Consider the following 24,467-nt stretch of genomic DNA (forward strand, 5'->3'; position numbering starts at 1 on the left):
AAGTAAAGCTTGGTACTGTGTCGCATATAGAACGGTTTCTTGTGAGCTTATAGGTTAGTCTCTTTCTTATTATTTGCTTTACGTCGCACCGACACAAATAGGTCTTATGGCGATGATGGGATAGGAGAGGCCTTGAAGTGGGAAGGAAGCAGCCGTGGGCTTGATTAAGGTACAGCCCAAGCACTTGCCTGGAATGAAATGGGAAACCACTGAAAACCATCTTCAGGGCTGCCAACGGTGGAGTTCGAACCCACTATCTCGTGGATGCAAGCTCATGGCCAACTCGCCCAGCAGGTTAGTCTCCAAGGAGAGATCTTTTGTCAGGCAAAGAACCCTTTTTAAAATACATGGCCTTCACTCTTTCTAGTGTAGCTAGGTTATCCTTCGATAGATGTTCCCAGATAATATCAAAGGTGTATGTCATAATGGGGTCCATTTTGTTTGTACATTTTTTTTTTCTTTCTTTTAGCAGGATGTAAGTTATTAGGAACGTTCTGCCATCTGCTAAATATATCTGGAAGCTGGGAAAGGTTAGAGAATCAAGTAGGATCTAGCAGAGATCAGAGGAAGTGGCTCATTAAACATGGCTGAATGCAATGCGATTACTAAGGATGAAAATCACATATATCAGAATATAATTGAAAGTGTTGGTCGCTTAGCAACCTACTAATTACAAGTTAGGGTAATGGTGGTGGTGATACAACTAGGCAACCATCCTCTATATAACACTAATCAGAGAGAAAAAATGGAAGGGGTCCGACACCTTAAAAATGAAGGTATCGGCAAAAGGAAGACAAGGGCCACGAAGGGCATGAAAATGAAAGACTCCCTAAGCCTCCATACGTAATATCGTTGGGGTCTGAAATGAACAAGAGTTGACCAAGGGAGGTCGGATAGGATAGATGAAAGCGAGGAGCCTGGCACAAGTAAGTGGAAGCAATGCTAGGACTCAGCTAAGGGCACCGTGGTCGCCAACCCACGCTCCAAAGTTCAGAGCCCCTGGGGCCCCTTTAGTCGCCTCTTATGACAGGCAGGGGATACCGTGGGTGTTATTCTACCATCCCCACCCACAGGGCGAAGGTTAGGGTAAGCCTTCACCTGCAATTATTGGAGTGATTTAATAATTTGGTTTTATGATTACTCAAAGTTGACTGAAGTTAGAGACCTATCAATGTCTCATTATTCAGTCAGGTAATTCCGGAGAGAATAAAACAAACATGAAGTAAATCTGTCCAGTAGAATGAACGGGCGCATTTGCCAAAGCTGTTTTTAGTAAACTCTTAATATATAGATTTCAAAATTCTGACAAGGAGGATTTGAAAACCAGGAAACCAGAGTCACAATCAAAATTAACCACAAATTTGCAGCATTAGAAAACCTGTATGATACCAGTGAATGGGATGGTCCTTTGACTAAGGTTTTGTTGAACACCACCAAAGACATTGTGGGAAATGTTACTCGAAAAATAAAGTAAATTATTGGTGAAATCCCAACATATGATGAGGAAAAGGAGAGACCTGAAACAATGTACTGACAATGAGTTGAGTATGTGAAACATTGTATAATAATATTAAAATGTATAAGAGAGAAAATTCAGCAAAAGAATGGTTAGACAAACTATTCAAAATCATAAAAGTATGTAGAAACAAAGACAAAACCTATGCCTGGAAAACATCAAATTCTGGTAAAAAAAAAAAGGTGGTGCAGTTACCAGAAGTGTTGAAATTACCAAAGAAATTACGATTTTTTTCTGAATGTTTGTACAGCAGAAATGAATCTGCAGAAACAGACTTTTTAAATCTTGAGAATTATGTAGTAATGTCCTTCCAGAAGAAGTTAAGAACACGGTTAAAAACATGAAGAGAAAAATTTCACGTGAAGATGGTATAACAGTTGAAGTGATCACATTAGGAGGAAGGGTGCAGTTAAAGTGTTCACCAAATGTCTACAATGAACACATATACCAGAAAACTGGAATAATGCTATCATCATTTTGCTTCATAAGAAAGGGGATACAAGTCTTATTTTATAGGACAATTAATTTGCTTTCACTGATGTACAACATTTTTCCAAGAATTATTGCAAACACTCTGGAAAAATACCTCGACCTTTACAACAGGGAGGATTTCAAAGTGTTTTTGGCAACATTGTGTTGAGTAAAATAATGTACAAATACCATTTTCCCCGCTGTCTTGGTATCAATGATTTTGAGAAAGCATTTGATTCGGTAAGTCCACAGAAGGTACAGTCATTTCCAGCTGTTGCAAAAATTGACTTCATGAAGACAGTACGAGATTTAAAATTCAAAACAGAGTTATGCACGAGGATCCTATTTCTTCAAAATTATTTTTTGCTGTAGTAAAAGAAATATTTAAATCCCTCAATTGGACAGAACTAGGCATAAAAATAAATGTAGTATATTTGAATCATGCATCACCTTCATTTTGTTGATGCTTTCAAGAAATGCACATGATATACAGAAGAGAATCCTTAGAACTCAAACAGGAAAGCAAAAAAGTTGGTCTAAAAATGAATCTGGACAACACCCAAATTTTATTCAATTGTCGGAAAGATACAAGGATAAACTTTATGCTTATAGATTCATCTGATCAATATGCACACCTAGGCTAGTTGAAATCTTCTAGTGGGGACTTTTAAAACAAAATGAATCTCCTTCAGAACGCTGAATCATCATCATCATCATCATCACGTTCATTTCCCGTTTCCAGCTTCCTGGGTCGGGTTGTGAATCAAGGTTCTGCATCGCTGCCTGTATTTTCCGAGGCCTCGATTCACTCGCACTCATGTTTTTTTTTGGCTAGTTGCTTTACAACGCACCGATACAGATAGGTCTTATGGCGGCAATGAGACAGGAAAGGCCTAGGAATGGGAAGGAAGAGGCTGTGGCCTTAATTAAGGTACAGCCCCAGCGTTTGCCTGGTGTGAAAATGGGAAACCACGGAAAACCATCTTCAGGGCTGTCGACAGTGGGGTTCAAACCCACTATCTCCCGGGTGCGAGCTCACAGCTGCGCGCTCCTAACTGCACGGCCAACTCGCCCGGTACTCATTTTATAGGCTGTTTGTATGATGGGTTCACCACTCCCAAAGGCTCAAAATGCTGCATATCATCATCAAAAGCAATCTACCAATAAGCTTAAAACAAAAGTGTTCCTGTAATGATTTATGGTGTGAGACTTGGAGCCTTGGTATAAAGAATGTCCAAAAGCTCTGAGAGCAATAGAAAGGGTCATGTTGGGTATTTGCCAGAAAGACCAGTGTTTGGACTAGGTCTCAAACATGTGAAGGATGTCATCGCTACTGTGAAGAAGAGGGACTGAGGAGGTCTAACATGCGGAAGGTGGAAACAGGAGATTCCTCTGGATAATAAACCACCTAGAGGCAGAATTCACATTAGATGGGTCCTTTAGATCACATGGGTGAACTAAATGGTTACAGCTGTCCATGGCCTTCACCCAGCAGTGGTCTGATGATGCTCTTCAGGATAATATAGCTTAGTGAATGAAAACCACTAAGTGCCAGCCTTCAATTCTGTATGTATTATGCGTACAAGCACAGCAAAGAATAAGAATTACAGCCAAACAGCATCAATAAGGCAAGCAGAAAGGAATACTGCAAGGGTGCGGTTTCAAGATTCTGTGATGTGAAAATTAATAGGGACAGTTGTGTTTTGTGATCAAGTGAAATAAAACATGATACTTCACTATCACTCTAAATACTTTCTCGTCTTAACTCATTTTTCCATTATTGTTGTCAAATTAATTTTTTTACTACGTGTTTTTGTTTGTTTATTGCTTTATGTATTTAATGCACCTGTGACTTAAATAGGGCGACTGCTGAATATTTAATCTATGTTTATGAGCAATAAAATTATTCCTAAGAGTGTAACAATACTCTCTTACCTTTTTTCGGTTTTTGGGAGGAAAACTTCATGTCAGAACTGCATGAAGTATTCTCACACATATCCTTATCAAGGCATCAGATGTTTGTAAACAAAACATCACAAGCAAAGAACAGAAACCTAAATAGCACATGGAATGAAAAAACAAAAAAGGCTATAATATACCACAATTATTAGTAGTTTAGGTATACTTACATAGTACTGCTATAATTATACTCACCCTTTTAATGCTGGATGGCTGAAGTGACGTTAGGTTGCAACCGGAAGATTCGTCTAAGTTATACTGCAATGTCATTTGCCCGTTAGCCCTCAACGGTGAGGAATGTTGCCAGTGGAAAAGAGATCTCATATGATGAAGATGTTAAGATTTTTGCTGGACCACCTATGGAATGTAGACGTTACGAATACTCTCAAAATCACTCCAACACCAACCAAGTTGAGACAGGTCAGACTACTCTGGTACAGATACATAGGCGGAGCTGACAGAGAATCAATTGCAAAACGGGCTAGTTGAACATAGCCCTGATGGACGGTGATGCTGAGCACGACCGAAAAGGTGCGGTGGAAGGATTGTCTATGGGAGGATATGCGACAAGCAAGCGTCTAAACCATCAAGATGTAGGAAGGCGGATACTGCACCCTCCAGCCTGACGGGAATAATACCAATGAAGATGATGATTTGTAAACAAGAATGTGTCACTCTTTTGGCAACAGCTCAAAAGAACCTAAATTCATTGACGAGGACAAAACATACAAAAAATAAATTATCAATTTCTTATGAAATGTTTTGTCTGACTGAATAGGTATGGTTTCTTTGACAAAAGTGGGGAAAAGAAAGAGTCCTCCAGAAACCTGAGGTGTTAAGAGTGAAACAATTTTGGCCATAAGGAGAAATGTCCAGTGCTTTCTGGCATAAAGCTAAACCTGTGAGGGAATAGAGGAGTTGCCCAGCAGTGCAAAACAAGGTGAAAATCTCAAATTGATACTAGAAAGGATCCTTTTTAGAATCAATACCGTAACTGTTGTATGGCCTCTAATATCTAATTGGAAATTCTTTACAAGTCTGCCAGGTAGAAACTTAAGAGTCATTTGTTCTATCATCTATCTCAATCTCCTTGGAACATTTATGCAGAAAATATCTTCTGTCCGACTTCTGGATTAAAACAAGATGCAAGTACCCAAACCTCCCTGAAGTTCTTTGTGATGGCAATTTTATGTGAGTCGTGTGTTCATCAAAGAGAAATACATGAACAGTGGGTGTGAAGGATGACCTATGGCTTGGTTTCCCCATAATGTTGCCTTCAATGCTGTTTGTGATAAAGGCTTTATGCTTTACAAATTATTAAGACAGGATGTCTTTTCTCTGGATTGTATTTCTACTGACTGCATTGAGGATATTTTAAATTCTGTTCATTTCTCTTTATGTTCTTATTTCCACTGATTCCAGATGTTTGTGGACTTTCTTTAAGAACGACTAGCTTTCGGAGTCATATAGAAGCACACAGTCCTGTGCTTTGTTCCCAAGGTATTTCATAAATGTGAAAGTGATTTGAGAGAAATGCTCCCCAGTATTTGGAACTCTTTGGTGTCTCCCACTCCAGAACACAATGAATTAAAACTTTCAGGTTGCAAAATGCTACAATGGATGGGTAGCAACGTTATTATTCCAGTTCGTACACCATACTTTTGATGTAGAATATGTTTATTGTTTCTCTCTAGTACTGGGTCCTTTGATAAAACTCTGTATCCCAGAAGATATACCAGGACTTCCTGTGACCTGCCCTGTTGGAATATGGCACTGTTGTCAGGAAAGACTTCCTGGAGATAGGGGTACAGATTGTTGGCTAACAGGCTGCTGCAGTCTTCACCACTCCAATTATGAGGTACAATGACTAATGGCATGTCACGAGAATACTCCTCAGACCATGACATCGCCACCATCAGCCAGTTGGACATCCACCGCACAGGCGAGTGAAACTGCCTTGTGATGTTTATGCCAGATGCAAACCCAGCCGTCACCATCATGCATTAGGAAGAGAAAATCCTCACTCAAGACAACCCTCTCCCACAAGGCGTTGTTTGCGATGATGTGGAGTCAACCGGGGCACCCTTGTTGGTCTCTGGCTCCTAAACACGAGCCGACTGAAGGTATGGTGCAAGGTCACTGCGGGAGCTGAACGTACCTGCCCACTCTTGTACTAGTGGGTCGAATGTTCCACTGTAGAGCTTAGCTGCTATGACAGTCGTCAACACGTGACACTTGCCTCGTTTATCAAATGCTCATTGCAGGCCACATTTTGATCTGTTCGATGTCTGTCCACGATTCCTCCTCTCTTGGTACATCCTCGATACCATGGTATGGGAACAACACATCTGGTGCTTCAAACTGTTGTGACAAACACACCTGAATATGCTACTGAACATCCGGAACGAAAGAGTCTGCGATCAACTTAGGTTACCCACTTCATTGTCGTATCATCCGTAGAGCCCACGTTGCGAAAATGGTGAACAAGTACATGGCAAGAGTTCATCAGAAAATCCATGTTGCAAAATTGGTGAACAAGTACATGGCAAGAGTTCATCAGAAAATCCAAGTCTCTATTTCTCCACACACCTGCCGGTAACATATGCACTCAAAATAACCTTCCAACTACACAATCCGCTGTGTGTGCGAAAAAGGCATTGTCGTCCGCTTGACAATGTACGTCTCATCCTGTGCAATGTAGCAGCTGAACTGCTATGACAATACCACAGGCTGTTCTACTAGTTCTGAGAATATTACACAACCAAGCTCGTCAACTTATTCTGCCAGATACGTGTCAATTTTTCTAGTGCGCTGACTTTACAAAAGCTCTGTAGGAAGACAGGACCGCACAATATGATAAACACAATGGCAGGTAAGGACAATGTCCTCATTAATTCCAGTCCTTCTCAACCACTGATACACTCCTTGCTGTTTCCCAGATTCATCAGGACGGGCTACAATACTCATCTTCAGTCTTGATGTGGGACAGTGTAGGATAAGAAGAAAGATAGATAAATGCAGGACAAGGGAAGAGAGTATGGGGTGGAACAAGACATAAGTAACAAAACGGACAAACAAGTGTTTTAGGAGGAACAGTAAATATTTCGGGAGAGCGTATAACCACGTGTCCATGTGCAATGGCAGCTGGTTGAAAGTTACACAATGTTTCCGGACGCAAAACCCAGTTCAACACAAATTACTTCTTGCTACAGTTGACAACATACAGTACCTAACAAAAGTTTAAGACCACCAGCAAAAATGAACTCCTTGTCCTACATGTATTGTATGGATTGGTCTGAAAAATATTTTGTGGCTGTTTGTGTTGATGTAGACATAACGAAAAAAAGGACCATTGAAATACTTAATGAAGTTTAAAAGTTATCATTTTTCAAATATTTTGAGAACCTACAAAAGTACTCCACTTTTGTGTGTATAGACCACCCTTTCACTAAACTGCAGAAGGTATTTGGCTACTTTATTTCCTAAATAACTATCCAGTACAGTGTATATTGACATAAAAGCCGAAAGATGAATCATAGAACCATTTTTTCTGGGAATGTTCTTTTCAAAATTTCGCATCTGAATTAAAAACGACTAACACTGTATGCTTGCCCTACCGTCACTGAACTTGCACTCTTCACCTAGTACAGGCTTTGCTCAACCTGCCGCAGGAGTCGATACATGTTACAGATTGAGAATTGTTGCTGTTTGGCGTCTTATCTTTGAGGTTAAAGTCACCGCCAAAGTGGAAGGCGAGTGTTGTGAAAAATGCAGGAAAAAAAAAAAACCAAAAAAAAAAAAAACAACCCTGTGATATTTTCATCTTTCGGCTTTTACGGCAATAACATTTCAATGGATAGGTATTTAGAAAAAAAAGTAGCCATAATACCTGCTGTAGTTTAGTGAACAGGATGGCCCTTACACCTAAGAGTGGGGTACTCTTATACTCATAAACTTCATTCTATATTTCAATGGTTCTTTTTCATAAATCGTACTGTATATCAACACAAATAAGTCAAAATATATTTGCAGACCAATTCGTACCATAAATGTAGGACCAGGAACCCATTAACTGATTTTCTCTGGTGGTTTTAGACTTTTGTTAGGTACTGTATGTTACAAACCATTATTCTCGTCATTATTCGTATTGAAAATAGCTAATCACAAAGTTTATACAAGGAGTAATTTTAATACCACCTATTCAATACAATTTATTTCACTATTGTGTGGTCAAATACACATAGAAATTACCAGAATTTTAAAGGGAAATGTTTCGCCCACTGTTTATTGGGCATCATCAGCCTCGTTCAATCTTAAAACACACAATGGTCTGAGGAATCTTAACAAATTACGTAAAACGTATTGATGAACACTTAATGGTGTTGATACTGTGGTTGCATAATGATTACAGCACAAAATATATTGAATAAAATAAGTACATACACAAAAATGGACAAACAAGTGTCTAAAAGTAATTTAAAAAATAATCCATGCCTGACACTGAAATTGATCTTTTTGATAAAAAGCTTGAACAATATATTTCATGCCTGGGGAACAGATTATCAAAACCAAGGCTTCACAGGATAAGAATAGTACAATTAAAAGATACAGTATTTGGTGAAGTTGAAATCTAATGTTTAAAATTAGGATGAAAATACGTATTCGAATTGGAGGCGGTATAGATTAAGACGTCTTGGAATGTTGGATAAAAATCGCAGTATGTCGAGAAGTGCTAAAAAACATTGAAGAATATGTCAAAAACTCTGCTAAAATTATCCAATAAAAGAGGGTAGGTCAAATGACAATTTCGTGTAACCAGAAAATGCCTCATGTAGACGTGAATGTCCGTAGTAAACAATGTTGTCATTTCATTCTCAAGGTGTAACGTATGTCCTAATGTATCTGCAGCGTTGTATTGAATAGGTGGTATTAAAATTACTCCTTGTGTGAACTTTGCGATTACGTACTGTATGTTCAATAATCCCCCCACTAACTTCAGCTCTCTTTCATGAGGGCAGAACTATTCACCAAGTTGTCTTATTGTGTTTACCTTTTCTGTAGACTGCATTTCAACAATCCCAAAGACAAAAAACTAATGAGAAAGGTCTACACATCAATAAATTACTCATTAAGTCATTAGTAAGTTTTGTAAGGTTGTTCTTATACATACCACACATTTACTATTCCTCCTGTATAGAAACACAACACAAGGAGTAGTGTATGGTGCCTGCATTCAGTTTTCAAAAGTAAACTTTATTTTTGTTATTCACATCATACCATTCATTCTTTCATAAATAATATAAAATTAATTTACTGGATGACAATGTACATATATAAATATTAGTGGTATTTGTTCAATAGCAATATGTATCAAATAGAAGATACCAATTTATTTACAAAACTCATGATTCATATAAAATAATACATCTGTGAGTGAAGTGGTTGCTGCTCTGAAACAAGTAGGGATGGGAAACGAGAGCACACTCGGTCACAACTCTGTCATTTCCTTCGAGCCCAAATGGATGGGAAACACCTGTACCCTTATGCTCGTCATGGACCTGGGAGTATATCACAGACATTCTAGAAAATAAAGTTTGCTGTGACTTTTGTTCCCGGGCATAATTCACCACTTAAGAGAGCTATGAGACATTTCAAGGTAGCTTATAGCTCTTCGCGTTTGTACCTTAAACTACATTCTGTTCGTCTTCATTCCCATTTTTTTTTGCAAATGAGTTGTTGTAATTTTACAGTTAAATACAGAAAAGCATAATTCAAAGGAATAACAACGCTCAATTTTTATTGAATTGCAAACCATATTTTTTGTTTGTTTTTGAAGAGTTCCTATATTGGATTTTGTTTCTTTTTTTCAAACAAGCAGTTCAGTTAATATCAAGAAAGAAGATCCTATCAGCCCTGCCCGGGAGTGGCGCTCCTGCCTATGTGAGTCCCAGAGCCACTCACATGGTGTGTAACATCTGGTAAGGATCCCAGGTCAGAGTTAAGTGTGAAGACCTCAGTGGAATCCACAGAGGAGAAGATAGACTTCGGACCGATGGAGATTGCGGAAGAGGCAGCCCAGTACTCAGCGTTTGTTGCCCATGTAAGGGGTGCTCTGAACAATTGCTGACAGTAGCTCTAAAATGCCTTTGGGAGTAGCGACCCCACTGTAACAATAGCCTAAAAACCAGTGATGATATACCATCAAGACCCCGACAAGGGGAAATGAAAATATTGATGATCCAAGATACAGTACTCTGAAGGCATGTTGCGTATGTGTTACGATAGATTAACTGAAAATGTGAACACGTCGAGTCCCATGCTTCAAGAGAAAGGTTTACAGCACGTTGCAATTTGTACATGCGCAATACTCGAGAGGTGTTATGAGATCCTAGTGATTTTCGCTGTGGGCTTCGAGACCCTTGAGTGAGAAGAATTCCCATCCAAACTAAGCAAGTCTGTTTTAGAAAATGAAAGTGATGTAGCCAGTACAAGTAGAGCCGTCAAAATTGGATATGGTATGGGCTTTCATTGAATGCCAGAAGTGGTAAGAGCTTCACTGTTGTATTAATGTTCTACTCCAGCTATTACAGTCTGATGTGTTTATAAATCCTGAATAACATGTGTTTCAGTCAGAGGGTGGACTGGAACAATAGTGCAAATGTCTTCCCAACATTCAAATAACAATCACATTTGACTACTAGACTCGGATAGTTATTCCTTCGATGGATGAACAGCTCTGCTCATCGTGACTGGCAGCCTTTGTTCAACAAGAAGAATCCCCGTTTAGGCTATATTCTCCCACGAAAGACTTGGGTTTAGAACAGGCCATCGACTGTTCAGCACATTATTTCTGAGCATGGCAAGAGAGCATTCAATAAATCTATTGAGGATAAGGTTAAACAGTGGGTGGAGACACTCGAAGTAGGTTTGTATTTTACATCTCATGATTCCTCACCTTCAACGTTTCATTATTATTATTATTATTATTATTATTATACTTATTTAATAATCTGTGTATATGGCACAATACAATAAATATATAAAGTCTAATGAGGAAAATCCCGAACAGGAAAATGAAATGGCGTATGGCTTTTAGTGCCGGGAGTGTCCCAGGACATGTTCGGCTCGCCAGGTGCAGGTCTTTTGATTTGACTCCCATAGGCGACCTGCGCATCATGATGAGGATGAAATGATGAAGACAACACATACACTCAGCCCCCGAGCCAGCGGAATTAACCAATGATGGTTAAAATTCCCGACCCTGACGGGAATCAAACCCGGGACCCCTGTGACCAAAGACCAGCACGCTAACCATTTAGCCATGGAGCCCGAACAAGAAAAATTACTAGATGATGGTCGCCAGACTTCTGTGAGGATATGGCACCACTCTTACGAGAGATAAGAGTTAGACTATGTGATAAATACATGTCAGCCTCTACGTCTACAGCATCACAGCACTGTGGAACCACCATATCACAGCTATGGAAAAGAAAAGAATGGAACAGGTAACCAATCACCCTCGGATGATCCCGAGATATCTTAAAACTCTCTGCTTTTATTTCCCACCCCTACTTAGTACAGTATGAAGCTGGAACTAGCATGAATTTTTTTCCCTTGCCGATAACAAGCCAGAGCTCAGAAAACACTTCCCAACATTAACAGCTCCCTGTTTTAAGTACACATGATAATAAACACAAATATACAGTTACAAAAGGGGAAAAATGTATTTATTTTTACAAAAAAATTCAACAAAGGCACTTGTTCTGAGATTGATTTGTTCTGCACGATAATTGTTCTGTATCTCACCCGCAGGCAGGAGCTTTTATCCTTCTCGGCCAGGGATCACAGCTCTCCGAGCGGGGATGCTCGTATATTAAGCTTGTTTTATCTGACTTCAGAGATTTATCTACTATTTAGACCCACTCTAACTCTGAATCGAGGCAAAATATTTAAATGTGATCTGATAAGCAACATGACATGATGCCAACATGAGATACAAAAAGGCTAGGACTGGGCCTGCGGGCTAAGTTATGTCTGGATTTTCAGTGCTGCCGATAGCTATCCCACAAATGCTAGCCGACAGCTACGCAAGTCAAACCACGCAGCTGAAGGCATCTGGAGGAGTGAAGGGTTAGGCGATGGAGAGAAACGGAAGTCATGTATATAATGACAGGGGAGATCGCAGTTGTTCTCGGCTCCTGACGAGCTCATTTCTACTTCACAGGTTCATCAGGAAGGAGAGACAATCTTGACAGATCTTCAGTCTTGATGTGAGATGTGTGGGATAAAAGCAGGAAATAGGCTTCTTGCATAAGGACTGAAGCTGGGAAGCAGCTGAGAAGAAATGGAGATAGTCCTTGCCTGACCTGTCATTCTCCCATCCTGACGAGGATGGCTCGACTAGACCTTAACAGATGAGATACAGAATTTGTACAGATTACTGTCTGGTTGTCAATAGTGGCCCAAGAGGCAGACTGTTAAGAACCTTTACAGTTTATTGGATTTGAAAGCAAACCCGAGATTATTAATAAAATCACACACATCCACTACAAAAGACTAGATTCTGCTTTGCAATAAGATCTCTCTCTCTTTCTTTCCAACAGCAGACAAAGGCGAGATTCTTCTCCTAAACAAACGCATTTGATAATGCCCTTACTTACAAAAGAAGAGGAAGCAATCTAATTCTAAAACTCCAAGTTCCTGTCGGTGCTCCCTCGCCACATCATTTGATGGTCAACGATACACTGCACCATGTTTGATAAATTTTGGCAAGTTTATAGACTGGAAAGCAAATGAACCTGGACTAGACAGAACCGTGATGAGTCATCAGGCAAGATGAGCGGAGAGAGCAACAGCCCACGGGCTGAAACTATCACTATATTTGTAGAGGCTCTCATCACAAAGAAATGGGACTAGAACTCTCGGTTGTAAACAAGAATAAAAGACCTTTACTGCCTTTTATTATTGTTTGCTAAGGTAAAAAAAAAAAAAAAAAATTCTTGGAATACAAAGCTAGAACAGGTGGATTATTTCAAATATGAAGGACGTGTATTCTCGCAGGATGGTGGTATAGGAAGGTCAATGCTGCAATCAACAGTATCCTGTAAGAAGGAAGCAAGTTCTCAGGCAAAACTATTTTTACAGTGATCTGTTTTCAGCTGGGTACACTCCAAACATCTTATTTATAACTTGGAAATAATAATAATAATAATAATAATAATAATAATAATAATAATAATAATAATAATAATAATAATAGTTCATGGCCTCCAAAGAGTGGACCTGTGTGTCTGGAGGATGGGCCCTCCCTAGGATGTTGCAGACAGCACAAACACCCTGTCCCCAAGCCAGAGGAAGTTTAAAATCCCCGACCAGGTTGGGAATAGACTAAAGGCCAGGGTGCTGACACGTTGGCCATGGAGCTGGACAGTTGGAAGTAACGAGAATCATTGCTGGTACAAGCAAGTGGGAACAATGGAAGGAGATTACTTGAAACAACGAGATAAAGGCCAAGTTGGGAATGAACTTGGATGAAGCTGGGGTCATGTGAGGCAAATGGATGAGAATAATGGACTCAATCAAGGCTGGTAAGAAAAACAGAAGACGACGATGGTTAGACTAATGACTTCACCAGGTCGTGCTCAAAGACAGACCCTCTAGACAGCGCAGAATAAACATCTTTTCCAAACAAGAACGAGAGGCAATATGTCCTGTTATGATGACCTCCATTTTTTAACAAAGGAATCTCCAAAGAACTTTTATTATTTGTGCTTATTGTCCTGATGTTTTTTCTTCTCAATTCTTTCTTTATACAGCTGAAGAGGACCACTAAGTGGTCGAAACATGTCCTGTAAGTGCTAATTTTGCCTGAGGCAATAATAAAGTATCGATTAGGTGGTTATTTATACTAACTTCTTGGAAGGATAAAAGGCGAGGAACTGAATGAGGCTACAAAGCTGCGTGCAAATGGGGGAGTGCAGAGGCTTGTACGGTACCTGGCAAGTCTCACTTTGGACTTAATGGCAGCTCCAGCATTATGTATAAAGAACAAAATGTGTATAGCAAGGCAAGGTTCTAGCGAGGAGAGCATCGACTGGAACGGGCAATACAAGCATCAAAATTCCTACGAGAGATACAAAATATTTACACACATTCTGTACGTATAAAGAAAGTGTAACTCAAACACCTGGCAGTCAGTCTTGGTGTCTTACCTAAATGAACATCAGCCTTAACAATTTTCAGTCTAATTTCCTCCCAATGGCCCCCGTATATCACTTACTGTTAGATTAAGAAAATAACTGTCAAATTTAGTTCCAAAATAGATACATCACCTTATGTTCCATTCCAGAATGCCAGCAAGTCATTAACATTTACAGTATGAATAAAACTCCAAGGTCATCAACTACATCCTCAGGAAATGAAATTAGAAATCAAAAGCATAGTAACTCGTGCACAACAACCTGACGTCTCGAGAGCGACAATTTTAGCCAAATGAAGACATCAAACTGCGGAACTACATGGAATTCCCTAAACTGCCTACCAGAGACTGCTTCCACAACAGGAACAACATGAAGAGTATTTAAAAGGAGACAAAGCTAACTAGGATGCATGTAAGCCCCAAAAATACTGATTTTATAAGCGTACTTATTGGTTTGAATCGGTCTCAAATAGTTTTACGAAACAGGGGGCACTCCTGCCATTATTCAGGAGCACTTCTAGTGATTAGGTTTTATTTTATAAATAACAAAGAGACTGACGAAAATCCACTGGTTGAGGAATATGGTGAATGGCCCAGAGCATGAATCTCCATGTTGACGTAATGACGAGATGGCTCCCGAAGGACCATGACTGACTGCCACAGTTCTTTCACAGCTCTTGAATACAATCATAGTTACTAAATAATATCTTTGTGCCTTATAGCGAGCAGGCAGGCCATTTGGAGCATGCAAGTAATTAAAACCCCCTAGAGAGAACACATAAGACAATGTTCCCCTCCCTGTAGTTTACTGAAAGTGTAGAAATTCTCCCAATTGCTACAAACACAGAATCAGATTCAAAATATTTGCAACATTCACGACTTGATTACTGTGGACCAAGAAAAATGAAACAAGAGTTTTAGATAACAAGAAAAGTTCTCAAAAGGAACACCTTGAACTACAACTGCGAACATTAAAAAAATGTGCAGGAGTAGAATTTTACATTAGTTATGATGTCCAATTATCTTATACAGTTATGTAAATACAATGAGAATTAGGAGGTGTGGCTCTTCATGCCAAAAGTTAGTTTATAGCATTGCACAACTGAGCTTTCATAGGATGGCCCAAACTGTTGTAAATCACATGTCATACTGTACTAGTTTGTAAGATATTGTGGGCTTACAAGGTAAGAGTATGAAGTCCAAATATGTGAAAAATGATACCAAGTTAAAGTAATAAGGCTCCTGCCACAGGGAAAACTAGCTCCTAGCCCTTGTAGTTCCTAAACAGTAAAACCTTCATAAACAATCAAGTCCATTACATACAGAATATTTTCAGTCTTTTTTCAGTACTTTTTAATACAACTGCTAAAATACTATCATACTAAATGCACTACTGGGAGATGAGAATGGTGATGTTAACTGGCTGAATGTTAAAGCTTTCAAAACACAGAGGAAACTCCTAGGGGTTCTGCAATATAAGTAAAAAGTTAGGGCTCGTAGGAAGGGACAACTATCTGTTTGCCCAAACCAACTGACAAAAGCAAATTGAAATCCTTTGCACAACAAAGAAGAATGATCTTATAAAGCTGAGTCACATCAGGAATTATTCCTGATGAGTACACAACTGGTACAGCAGTTGCTTGACAAGATTCCAGACACTGCTATGGAGGATACTGCAGGTGATGATTCACAAAATGGTGCTAAAAAACGAGTACAGTTTTATGGATTGTAAAACTAAGTCTTCAGTTACAATAGGCAATATCCTCAAGTTAAGCCATACTAATATTAATAAAATATAGTTTATCAGATATGCTAGGATGTGTGTTTCATAACATCATTCTTCATATGCATTCAAAGCTTTAAACTGAATTATTTCATTGCAGTATAATTAGCTTTTCATTGTAAGCCCACAAATGAAACTCCTTCCACCTGATTACAAACCATGGAGCAGAGAAAATAAAATCGCAATGTTCACATCTCAAAGTAAAAGAATAAACTATCAAAATAATAACAGAGCAATACAATACAACCACCAAGACAAGTTACAACACAAAACTGATATCTCGCCAGGAGACATTATGTACGAGAGTTGGTACTTTAACAGTGGCAACACTTCTGTAAATAAGCCTACATCACGCACCTACTTCACACTCCCGTCCAGCAAGTGCCATGCTGTGAAGAAGACCGCCACCATATCTCAAAAGTTTTTGTGGGGTGAGCGGAGAACTGGCGTTGCCTTACACAACAATGGGCAAAAGCCTTCAATGACAGACGCTATGTCCCAGTGTTGGTAAAGGAATTGTAAAGGTGAGAAATACATACCAGACAATTCGAGAGAGTGGAATACCACCTAAGAAAGTACTTCATATTCTAAAGGACAATGTGAGCACAGAAAAACTGATTCACAAAGAGTTCTGCACCATCCGACAGAATTGCAAAAATGGTAACAAAAGAACACTGCACAAAATCACTTGGAGCATCATGAGTTAAACACTAGAAGTACTTCATAAAACTGCATAATTTTTGAACTTAAGGTTTTGATTTGATTCTGAAAACAAAAGAACTTATCTACGGTATGCACTTCAGAAATGTTCTTGACGTTCTTCAGGAGGTACCCGCACCACCTAGAGAATAAGCGCTGTGACAGAGACACTACGGCTTCTACAGAATAGTGATGATTCCTTCGAGGGACTGTAGAAGTTTGACCTTTTGTATCCTATGTAACAACATAGCTGCCACTATTAAAATACCAACATCTTGAATAATCTCATCATTGTTCAGAGTTAATTAGTGTAAACAGTTGACCTACACTACCTTTAATTACACCTTTGGCCTGTTTTTAAACACTGCACCTCCATCTGAAAATAAAACATCGCCGAAGTTCAGAAGTCCGGTCCGGCACTGCAGTCTGCTAATCTTCTCCACTGGGGGCATCCGGACGAAAGTCGAGCGACGCGCTGTTGATGCAGAAGCGCTTGTAGGTGGGTTTGGGGCCGTCGTTGAAGACGTGTCCCAGATGGGCTCCACACTTGGCGCACGTCACCTCGGTCCGCACCATGCCTGGGTTGGCGATTAACAACAGTAGGTTGCTGCCGACTTGATGGACAAGAAAGGTAGGGTGACGGAGAGGTGTAGAAAGGAAAGAAGCATAAGACAGAAAAGGAGTTAGATAAAACCCAACCACCATTTCAAGGTCACTTAGTCGAGTTGCAAACCACTCTCTCTCACACACACACACTCAGTTATGGAGTGTCAAGTTCTGCAGTAGGTATTTCCCACTCATTGCAGATAGTTTTCAATGTACAGATTCAGACTATCACCATTGCTGGTATTCCTTTTACTATTAGAAGAACCCACAATAATAACTGTACACTAGTTTATTTGAAAAAGCTGCCAGATGAAATGTTCATTTATGTCTATTTTATATACATCTTCATTATACAGGCTGTTCAGTCTGCAACCCTCTGTGAATTAACTATGCATCTTCACAATCCTTGATTTGTAACCAGCTCCACACCTTGTATTATAAAAAACAGAGTCTGTTTTACAGTGTTACAAGAGGATGGTTACCTCACCACCACCTGAGTCTTCGTGTCCCTCTCCTTCTCTTACTCTCCGTGGCAGAGTTTGTTATTCTCCTCCATAGCCCCCCCCCCCCCCCCCATGACCCCCACTGGAGCCGATTCATTCCTAATCCAGCCTTTGTCTCATCACTGCAAATTGCCTCCTGCCATTGTTCCCACCTATTTGTAACACCAATCATTCTCGCTACTTTCATGTCTGTTACTTCCAACTTATAAATAAAATCCCAGGTTCACCTAGTTTTCACTTCACCACAGCAAAATAAGACCAAAAATAGACCAATAATTTCATGTGAGAGCTCGCTTCCTTGCTACACCTGGAGAATAAACATCCTGACTACCTGAAATGATCCACAGGTTCCAGTTTCGTATTCCTGATGCAACCTATTAGGTTTCTTTCCTCCCTACATCACTTTAGCCTTGGAATTGCTAATTTAATATCATACTGCACATTGCAGATTGTAGTTTGTCAACACAAGCCAAGTGGCTTTCTACATTTCCATCCATCACTCCCTACCCTCTTGTACCTTTCAGTACTGGCTAATGCACCATTGAGACACCACTGAAAAGAAGATATCCAGTGCCTTTCTCATAAACCCAGACGGTTTCTAATCTACGAAACCTAAGCAGCTGCACAGGAGGCGTGCGCATAGTTGCTGGCCATGCAAGCAGCGTGCACAACACGGTGAGACAGTTATCATTTCAACACCATATTTCCGCATGTAAAAGTTATTTGAAGTACAAGTTGGCTTGACGGGGGCGTGGTACGTTTGTTCAGCAATCTCCTGGTGAGCACAGATTCACAAAATTGTAGTTAAATTTGAAACTACTGGCTCAGCGCACACACGAACAGTTTTAACAGACGAAAAATTGATGGCATTGGTCACCGAATAAATCCCTCACAAAATAAGCACAGCAAGCAGGGGTTTCGGTTTCTTCTGCACACAGAGCTACATCAAACTGCACATGTTAACATGGACTCACTGCTTAAAACCTGCTGATCCATCCACTAGAGTGAAATATTGTGAGTCATACCTTGCATCATTAAATGATTGTTTATTCGACCCATAGCTTGTGTTCTTTTCGGATGACACCTGGTTTCATTTTAATGGTCGTGTGAACAGTCGTAACTCTCGCTGTTGGTGTGCAGAAAGTCCTAATGGTGTTTATGAAGGACGACACTTCCAGCATCTTTTATAAGGTAAGATTGTGTAGACGCGCGTGACGTCGGCGCCGAGAACAAACACCGTGCGCTCAGTCTGGGTTTATAGGAAAGAATACCTGGACTTGCTGCCTCATGTCAGAAAGGTGCCACATGCTAGCCATATCATGATTGGGCAAGAACACTTTCAGTGTTGTTGGGAACACGGAACTGACAAATTACACGAAACAAAATGTATTTCCTTAACACTTTCATCGCAGAAAAAAAGTGTTCATATCTGAAGGAAAAAATTAATAAAATATTGAAAACTTAAAACTCATTCACAGCACTGAATAAGTCATAACAAATATTCTTTCAAAAAAGGAGGATTACAAAAAAAAATGCAACGAGAAATAGCCAGAGGAGTTTATAACATGTCATTAAAAAAAAGCAGAGTAGATGATAAATCAAAAACAGGCACGCAGAGTAAAATGTTATGAAATGTCCCTGTGACCGTAAGAACACTGATTTTGTAAGCCAGAAAACATATAGTACAAAATGCTGTTCTCACTCACATTTGTACACAACTGCGAAGTTGATGTTTCACCCAATATACTAAACATGAAGACTTGCACTGACACGGGATAGGCAGCTGTAACACTGGCATATACCCCACTGTAACATGAGACGTGAAGCACCAGCACGGAATAATAATAAACCTACGGCCTAAGCATTTTAATTTGATGCCATCTAGACTACCTCCAGTCAATTTTGACATTCCATTTTTCTTTACTAGATGGCAGAGTAAAGCAGATCCCTGTTGGGGGTGATTAAGACTGAGTTTTAATAATTTTGTCAGGAAAACACCAAATGTGTCACCAGAGATCTTATACATGCCGACGTCGTGTGACCCTTCAAAAATTCAACTACCTCTACTGCGTTTGAACTGCACAGCTGAGGCAGGAACAAAACATCTACCTTGAGTAAACCTGCACTGCATGGCCACCAGAGATGGCAACAGATTTCACTTGGCTACGTGCAAAGAACGAGCCAAGTGTTCGAGAACTTGGCTGCTGGACACAAGGAGAAATCGACTGTTTGCAGAGCTATCAATAGACTCTGAGTGGGTGCGGCAAGATCCCGGAACAGTTTAAAAACATCAGCCACATGTGACTGCGGAGTTGAGGCTATGAACGTTGCTCGATACTGAGCACCGATTGCACTGGACATTATAAAGAGAGAAAGTTGGGTTGTAACCTCAGAAAACGCTCACTGTTAAAAGGCGTATTTCATATATAATTACGCTAGATTATCAGGAGGGAAAATAGATTTAAAAAACAGCGGAGGCAGTAAAGAAATGGTGCATCTGAGAGCCTTAAAAGCGAATATGCTCACACGGATACATAAAAATTATGTGGGTAGCATTTGTAGCTCTTAATGAAGCGTTCCGCAATAGCACGTGTCTATCTTCAAGAGACTCACAGTAAGTGGCTGGTTACGGTTCATTAAACAGAAAACAAGATCTAATGAATATGAACCATGTATTTTCCATCATTAAGATATGTTTATTGTCCACCCACTTCTCATACACGATGCTTGCCACAACTACTGGCGGGAAGCTGAAGTTAGCATTCTCCACACTCACTGCCTGACAAGATCCTCGCTCAAGCCTATGCTTCCTCTATTAATAGCATCTAGACTGTCACGCTGCTTTCTACAGTTATCTGTTACATGTTTAGTTACAAACATTGTTTAGATTCTATTGTAGACTTAAACCTCACTGACTTTATCGCTCTTTAGCTTCGCTTCCATTTCACAGTTTTCTTGCCAGCACCGTCCCTATTAATGAAATAAATACCCAGTGAAAACAAAATATGCACTTCTATTGATACAGTAATTAATCTGGAAGACTGTTATGCCCTTCAGCCTCCAAGATATGTGTATCCTCTATTTAACTTTCCTCCTGTCATTGTTCCACCTGCCTGTAAGCTCGCTGCTGTCCAAAATGATACACTTGTTTCAGTTCTGTATTTCTTATGTGCCAACAACTTCTCTTAGATAAGCCCACCTAGTGGCCGTGATCGTTGAGGCGTGAAGTCTAAACAGTCTGACACTGCGGTTAGCCGGTTCGAGTCCCATTGGTCTAAAAGAAATTCACCATCGGAATGTTGGCCGGCACAGCAGGAAGGTGGTGGTATACAATTTCTAATCATTAGATTGCGTGCCAAAAGCCTAGATTAAATTCTAAAACTCTCCACAGTGTTCGTATGGACCGAGGGCACATAACACTGCTGAAGGTGACTCGTCGATTAGATAGCGACATTAAACCTTCAGTGGATCCCTTGGTGTTATTCGACAGGAGTTGGCTATGTGCCACCACCGGGTTTCACCCTCTCCCTTCCTAGTATCACATATCACGTCATTCATTTCATCTCAATAACTCCTCTGATGAGGTTGACATCAGGAAGGGAAGCTGGTCGTAAAAACTAAAGAAGATTAATCTCGCTTCATACCCGACCCCGCAGAGAAACAGGACAGCGTAGGACATACATACTGAATTCTCTTAAACCTCTTGCCTACTGAAAGATATTTAAGAAAACACCTTTCTTTCACATTACTTCCAGCAGAAGGAATGTTTATGTTTGGTCAATATTTAATGAGAATTAATTTCTTTATGTGTACTCCATTTCCTTCAGGCTAGCAACCCGTCGGAAGGACATTTGATTGCTTTCAAGTCTTGCAAGACCATAACGGGTCACATGGCCCAATACTTGGAAGGAAGATGATGATGTGTACTCCATACCTAACGTTTAGTTTCTTCTTGCTCTACATTTGCACATGAGCCCTATCCTAGAGTTTCAGTAAGTCGCTACTCAGAAATTACTAATTTAATGATAATTTTTCCTCAAAGTGCATGATAATCAGCTTATTATAAATGTTTACAGAACATGAGTTTGCAACACGTAAGTGAACATTAGAAATGCTATACAAAATATTCAAGAAGTGTAAAGCATTCACTACGTCTTAACTCAAACATGCAAGACCAAACCTTCCAGGCAACATGATCTACTGTTAATGCACATGATGCAAGACAAACAGTTGTGCTGTTAGAGCGAGAAGAAGAAATGCAACTCGACAGCTGGTTAGTGAGTTAGAAAGTTAATGGAGGGAGGGAGGGATCAGGAGGATAGCACAAGTAGCCATTAACCTTATCACTGCCATATCGCTTGGTGTTTAGCATTTTTTGCAATAACAAACCTACAGTTTGTAAGAATGGGAGTTAAGGTCAACTATCCATCTGGCGCAGCAAGTCTGACACTCTCGAAAACCCTAAGTTTGATTCTCTGTCACTCAAAACATTAACGTTCTGGGTCAATGACTGGAGCAAAGTTTACTCGACCTCGTAAGATCAACCGTGAATGTCTGGCGGTAGGGGTGGCGATATATACATCCACTATATCCCCTGCCTAGCAGGCGCAGTGGTGTAGGGGTAGCACGCCTGTCTCTTACCCGGAAGCCCCGGATTCGATTCCCGGCCAGGTCAGGGATTTTTACCTGGATCTGAGGGCTGGTTCGAGGTCCACTCAGTGTACGTGATTACAATTGAGGAGCTATCTGACTGGGAGATGGCGGCCCTGGCCTACAAAGCCAAGAGGATTTGCCATGCTGACCACACAACACCTCGCAATCTGCAGGCCTTCAGGCTGAGTAGCGGTGGCTTGGTAGATCATGGCCCTTCATGGCTGTTGTGCCTTGGGGTTTGGTTTGGTATTCCCTGCCTGTTGTAAGAGGCAACAAAAAAGGGGCATCTCTAGAGGAACATGGGATGTTGACCACACCCAAGTCTAGCATTAATCCCACCCCGAGCAGAAGAGACACACATTCTTCTGTGATCACAAATCACTCCTGGAGTGTTATAATGTAAACACAATCCCTGCAATCTCTGAGTGGGACACAGTGTACTAATCGTGCTGCAAGGCTGAGGAAAAGTTTCCTTTATAATAGTGAAGGCTACATAAAAAAGTAACAAAAGAGATCCAGGATGCAATGCACATAAAATACTTTCAACTTGTACTACAATAGTTGAGATACACTGCCAACCTACTTCAAAGTAAACAGAATATGGCAGTGATAAAGGTTGACACAGATAAAATGCAAATTAATCTACACAATTTATTGAAAACATACAAAATAATTCTTAATACTCTAAAACATAAATACACCATAATTACACTGGCAACCACTAAACCACACATTACCAACCCGCATCTAGTTCGAGCCAAGCATGTGCAGATTCTTTATCTCAGGCTGTTCCAACACCAGACCATGACACAATAACAATCTCTTTAGCTATAACCCAAATTTCCTCTCTCCCTTCAAGAATAAGGAACAACAGAACATAATTTCTAGGAGATAAGACCACTTGGTAAACAGAGCCCTTCAGTGAGTGTAAATGCACAAATATACTTGAACGTTGTACCATAACTGCACCAAGATGAAGTGACATGCAACTTTTACGTTTTCTGCCATCTGTCATATGCATTCCATGGCCCAACTGAGAGAATGCCAAAATTCTTAAACAAAGTGGATACTGATGTACTTGTGTAACTTGAGAAATCACTAACAAAATCTAATATGTGATTTCTCCTTTTCATATGCTTACATGTGCTATAATATCCACGCTTTTTTGTAAGTGCTCCATGCTGCATTAATTATTTACTTTCTTTTTGTCTTGCGTTTTGTTTTTGAATTCTCAAGTGGTATTTTCAATAATAATATATATATATAAAATAAGAGTTTTGTCTGTACATTGCTCAGAATTTGAAAAGAATGGTATTTCTGTATCGATCATGTCCACAGTAACACGGAAATGTAGTTTTTACTTTTCCGTAATTTCTGTCTGTCTGTCTGTACACGCATCACGAGAAACGGCTGAAGAGAATTTAATAAAAATCAGTACGTAGAGTCGGGGGGGGGGGGGGAGCCGCTACAATCTAGGCTATAAATTATTTTATTCACGCTGAGTGAAATGGTAGTTTAGGGGAGGGCCTAAAATTCAGTTCTCAAATATTTATGTTATTAGTGCTCATATCGATAAATACCACATAACTTAAGTTATATAGAATTAAATTTCTGATCATTTACGTCTTATGCATTTTTACCGTACCGGTTATAACACAGATATTCATGAATTTGGATTTTTGTTGCTAAGTCCATATCAACGCAGAGTCCCGACAAAATGGGTAAACAGAATTTAATGAAAATTGGTATATAGAGTCGGGGAATAAGAAACTATAGTTTAAGCTATAAACAATGTTATTCACCCTGGGTGAAATAGTAGTTTAGGGGAAGGCACCTAAAATTTAATTTTTAAATACCTATGTTCTTGGTCCTATGGAAAAGTTCTACATAACAAAAGTTATAGAGAATATAATTTCCAATCATTTATGTTTTATTCAGTTTTACCGTACCGACTATGATAAGAGTGGTATTTCAGAACTGAAAGACAATTAATAATGTGAAGGCCTACAATATCGAAAGCGCGTAACATAGATCAACAATAACATCACACTGACCGTTGTTTGTTGTAATGTTCTTTGT

General features: G+C 39.8%; 1 protein-coding gene across 4 annotated transcripts in view; it reads right to left on the bottom strand.

Moving 5' to 3' along the window:
• The window catches only part of SelR (methionine sulfoxide reductase SelR), a 60,187-nt gene that overhangs the window by 24,283 nt on the left and 11,437 nt on the right, over nt 1-24,467 (bottom strand). Inside the window, exon 4 of one of the 4 annotated variants that reach the window (XM_067158188.2) lies at nt 4,182-4,303. The exons of 1 other annotated variant lie outside the window; for it this stretch is intronic. In XM_067158188.2, coding sequence (XP_067014289.2) covers nt 4,224-4,303 — 80 coding nt within the window. In that variant the 3' untranslated portion in view covers nt 4,182-4,223. Of the gene's footprint in view, nt 1-4,181; nt 4,304-9,160; nt 17,241-24,467 lie in introns of those variants that run through there. 2 more of the 4 variants (XM_067158189.2, XM_067158187.2) reach the window with 2 other exon arrangements.

The sequence above is a fragment of the Anabrus simplex genome, chromosome 14 (genome assembly GCF_040414725.1).
Source record: "Anabrus simplex isolate iqAnaSimp1 chromosome 14, ASM4041472v1, whole genome shotgun sequence".
NCBI lineage: Eukaryota > Metazoa > Arthropoda > Insecta > Orthoptera > Tettigoniidae > Anabrus > Anabrus simplex.